This window comes from Anguilla rostrata, chromosome 3 (genome assembly GCF_018555375.3).
Source record: "Anguilla rostrata isolate EN2019 chromosome 3, ASM1855537v3, whole genome shotgun sequence".
NCBI classification, from domain to species: domain Eukaryota; kingdom Metazoa; phylum Chordata; class Actinopteri; order Anguilliformes; family Anguillidae; genus Anguilla; species Anguilla rostrata.
The window spans coordinates 67,842,550-67,846,841 of NC_057935.1; the positions used below are offsets into that span (position 1 = coordinate 67,842,550).

Sequence of the window (4,292 nt, forward strand, 5' to 3'; positions counted from 1 at the left end):
CGCAGTTGGGATCCCAGTGATTTCACCCGTCAGTCTATAATTTAATCAACTGAGAAATGCTTACTGGGAAATAGAGTGGTGGTAACTAAAGAGAAATAGGCAGAAAAATATTCCATTTTTACCAGTTTGTAAAATCTGGTAGTGCCTGGATTATACCGACACGTGTATAGTTTATAACTTGTGTCAGTGGGTTCAGTCATTTATTTGATTATTAAATTAATAAATAAACGATTATCTAAAAAGTCAAATAAACCAACAGTACTCCTGTTTTTTGTTTGTGCAATTCCTGTGCATATGTATTGAGCTTACCTGTATGATGAGAATGATGGGTAATTGGAAACGTTATATAATGTTTTTTATAATTCTGCCTTCACATCCAGATCAAAGGCCTAGGCCTCATCACCTCAATAGCTTTTGGTTCTACCGCCTTGATTCTTCATAAAGATAAATTGCTTTACATTCATGCGTCGTTCAGTGTTTCGTTTATTTTTATACAAACTGCTTAAAAATGTGAAAAATCATGTCAGACAATAAGTATTAGAGATATTGTACAGTGACAAGCAGAACATTTCTTTGTTTGCTACTCCAGCACACTGCAGTGGAAGTTACTGACCACTCATCTGTGATTGTATAAATGTACTAGTGGGCAACTTCAGAACATCATTTTAAAAAATGCTACGTGGTCACAGAAGACCTATGTTATGGAAATATCACATGAAATTAGAAATAAAATATGACAGCTGACAGCAACAAGATGTTTTTTTGAAATATGTTAAATAATATTCATGAATATGAACTATAAATCAAAATGCTATTTGAATGTGAAAATACATTCCATAAATATTTGCACATTTTTATGCATATCAGCACATATTCGATCCAAACCACTGTCTCCTGTCGTTTGAAAAAACCTATACTCTGCATATACAGAAGGCTACTCAGAAACCTCACATTGTAAAGTATGGTAAAAAAAATACAGTGATTAACATATAATGTTAACGAATGGCAGTTACACATGAAATCTGCACACCCCCCCCCCCCCCCCACACACACACACACACACACTTTATGTTCCGCAACGTATCAAATCTTAAATTTACAGGAAATTCTCATAACCGAATCTGCAGTCCACTCTGTTTGAGGTCACTGGTGTCATGTGCGGGTACATTCTCTTCCGCTGACTCGTGTTGAAGAACTGTGGGGGGAAAAAAAATAAAGTCAAACATTCGTTTCAGTAGAAACACCTGCAGAGACGGAAGCCAGATTATGCCTTACATTTTCTGTTTCATACCGGTGACGTAGATAGTTGTGTATATAAGTTGTGCGTATATTTATATATGCGTCTTTAGTGTAATGTAGACTATATTTGCCATTATATTGTGCTGGAAGTACTAGTCACGCGCAAGAAAATGATCTAGCTTCGTGTAAGGGTGTCGCTAGCATGCAGAATGAGACCCACCATGTAGATAGAAATTATGGCGATGATGAAGATGATGATGAAGATGGCCATCACCGCTATGGGCAGGACGACTTGTGTGCTCTGGGGCTCGTCCTGCGCCTGGGACGCTGGTGTTGGACAGTCCGTTTTCTCTGTAGGCACCGAAAAAAAGAAGGCGTTCGTTAGATCACAGCCAAAAAAAAATACAACCGTCACATTGCAGTGTGCGTGCGCGTGTCGTCTACCGTGAGTAACGTCTATTGTCACGAAGCCTTGACATTTTCAGGGAATAAGTGTTGCCCGCGCGATCACACCAGTTTCCTTGTTAAATGTGACGTCAGTGTGCCGTGTGAACTGGGGAGAGACTTGGGTGGCGGGGGGCACCCCTTGTCTGCAGGAAGAGCGTGATCAGATAACCGCAGCGAGACGTCTTCTTCGTCAACACCCCTTAAGCGGGCTCATTTCAAAACTGCAGTCTTGTTTTTTTTGGAAAAGTCGAATCATTTCTTCGTTTCTTCGCCAAAGTAGCTAATTTCGCGTTTTTTACATGAAAAGAGTGAGAACGCTGTTCAGGATCAATAGCACAGTTGCCACTGTCAGAGAAGTTAATGTAACACATCCTTAGCTCTCAAACAGGTTAAATAATGCAGCTCCATAGTATTCCCCTATAAGGAGACCATGCACTCCACAGTCTGCTCTTCCCCTGCATTTCTTGCTTCATTCAAACGGGCATGAAGGCGAAAGAGCAACAGAGAGAGATAGAGACAGCCTCGTAGCCCCATAAGGTGCAGCGATGGGGATCGAATCCCTGTGACCCTCCCCCTCCCCCCCCCCCCACAGTTAAAAGCAGAAATGAACACAGTCTTACCCGGGATGTAGACGATGGTGCCGTTCCCGTATTTCATGAGGTAGGGGGGCGGGTAGAGGACCTCGAGCTGGCAGCGGTATATGTCGGTGTCCTCCCCCCGCAGCCCGGAGACGGTGAGGTCCACGCCCCCGCGGGTGCCGTGGGTGCCGGGGGTGCCGGGGACGAGCTCCCCCCGGCAGCGCACGACGGGGCCGTCGGTCTGGAAGTGGGACTGCGTGGTGTTGAAGGTGCGCTGGCACACCAGGTCGTCCCCGAACTTCCCGCGGTACAGCGTCAGGCGCATCTCCTCGGGGGACCCCTGCACCGCGTAGGAGCACCGCAGCCTCGCCTCCCCGTCCGTGGCCTCCACCCGGTAGGGCTGCTGCACTCGCAGAGCTAGAGAGAGGGAGGGAGGGAGGGAGGGAGGGAGAGAGAGAGAGAGAGAGAGAGAGAGAGAGAGAGAGAGAGAGAGAGAGAGAGATGGTGAGACAGAGATAGTGTGTCAGTGGGACACGTAGAGCTCTGTGTCGGTTTTCAGTTTCCATTCTCAGCTCATCAAAACAATGGTTTTTCTTTTGTTATTTTTCTTTCTGAAGGAGGGAACATTTCTCGCTGTTCCCTCTTTTGCACTCTGGCTGGACCCAAACTGTCGACACTGAGAAAATAATTCTGTTTGATTTTATTGGCTGCAAATTATTGACCTCTATGAATCAGATATGCCCAATGGCCCAATGTGATTACAAGCAGCCCTGACCCTTCCTCCAGAGGCACAAGAGATAGAATCACATAAATCTTGATTATGCTCATATCCTTTTTAACCTGGAAAAGAGTCAGATTATATAAAGATATGCTACACTGCTGTTCACTTTTCCATGCTCTAAGGAGTTCCCATGGAATCTCTACATAACGGATTCCACAAGTTGTAATGAGAAAGAGAACTTTTGTTTTTCTCCCCAAATTGTATAATAATAATAATAATAATAATAATAAAAATAATAATAATAATAATAATAAAGAGTAATATTAAGTAAAGCCTTTATGGACTTCCATGCAGGTCTAATTCCCCACCATAATAATATTGGGGTATAATTCCCATCTTATGCTTTTCAGGAATGGCATAATCCTCTTGGTGCACATGGTGCATGTAAGAGAGTAGTATGGTACTCACCTCTCCCTGCATGTGTGCAAAGGCTGATGAGTGTGATTAGTGCCGGAATCATTGTGCTTAGAAGTTCCTCTCAGTTTTGACGCGCGCTTCTTATATACGGGCTTCAGTGTGTTTTGGAAAACTGTATGTCATCAGCGGTGGTTGAGTCTCTTTGCAGGAAGTGTGCGATGTGCCAGTAATGATGGGTTTTTGGGTAGTGAACTTCAGCCCTTTTGCTAGAGACAGGCAGTCATTCGTTTTTTTTACCGCGTGGAAAATGCAAAACACGCAATAACGGCGTTGAACGGCTCAGGCGCGGCGCTGCAGGGCTGTTATCAGTGGAATTTTACGCTGAAAATGCAGATTTTGAGGTTTTTGTTTGAAGTCATTTCACTGGTACTTTTAAAATGTCTTTCCCTTTTTCTGGTTTCTCTTACTTATCATTTAATGTTATTAAGCGTATTTCTTTTGTCTTGCTGATTGTCATTTCTTGTTCTTAAGTTCTTTTCTTTAGATGCATTATAATTTCATCACATGTCATTTGTATGTAATTCCAATACGCGTCCGTGTACTACTATTAACACAGTACTAGCATCATACTGAGAAATTGTCCGATTTTCATTGATTGATTCATTCATTCATTCTGTCATTCACTCGTCCATCCATCCATCCACCCGTCCCATCCATTATCTAACTAGCTTATTCATGGTCAGGGTTGCCGAGGCAGCTGAAGCCTATCCCAGCATGCGTTCGGCAAGAGGAATATACCCTGGTCAGGTTGCCAATCCATCACCATATGGTGTATAACCATTGGTTATGGTTATACACTTTGTTGTACGTCGCTCTGGATAAGAGCGTCT

At 43.3% G+C, this 4,292-nt stretch overlaps 1 protein-coding gene across 1 annotated transcript; it reads right to left on the reverse strand.

The window, feature by feature from the left end:
* Positions 1-465: 465 nt before the first annotated feature.
* Positions 466-3,598, reverse strand: cd28 (CD28 molecule). The gene is made up of 4 exons (XM_064329465.1): positions 3,454-3,598; positions 2,307-2,681; positions 1,460-1,590; positions 466-1,195 (listed from the first exon to the last, which is right to left on the reverse strand). Exons 1-4 carry the CDS (start codon positions 3,503-3,505, stop codon positions 1,097-1,099), a joined length of 657 nt encoding a protein of 218 aa, XP_064185535.1. The 5' UTR covers positions 3,506-3,598; the 3' UTR covers positions 466-1,096.
* Between the last annotated feature and the right edge of the window lie 694 nt (positions 3,599-4,292).

What these genes read in the sequence shown, in the direction of transcription:
- cd28 (XM_064329465.1), bottom strand. Translation starts at nt 3,505, where the DNA reads ATGATTCCGGCACTAATCACACTCATCAGCCTTTGCACACATGCAGGG. An exon ending in CACCATCGTCTACATCCCGG is followed by an intron (nt 1,591 to 2,306) that starts GTAAGACTGTGT and finishes CGGTGCCTACAG; the next exon opens with AGAAAACGGACTGTCCAACA. An exon ending in CCATAATTTCTATCTACATG is followed by an intron (nt 1,196 to 1,459) that starts GTGGGTCTCATT and finishes TTCCCCCCACAG; the next exon opens with TTCTTCAACACGAGTCAGCG.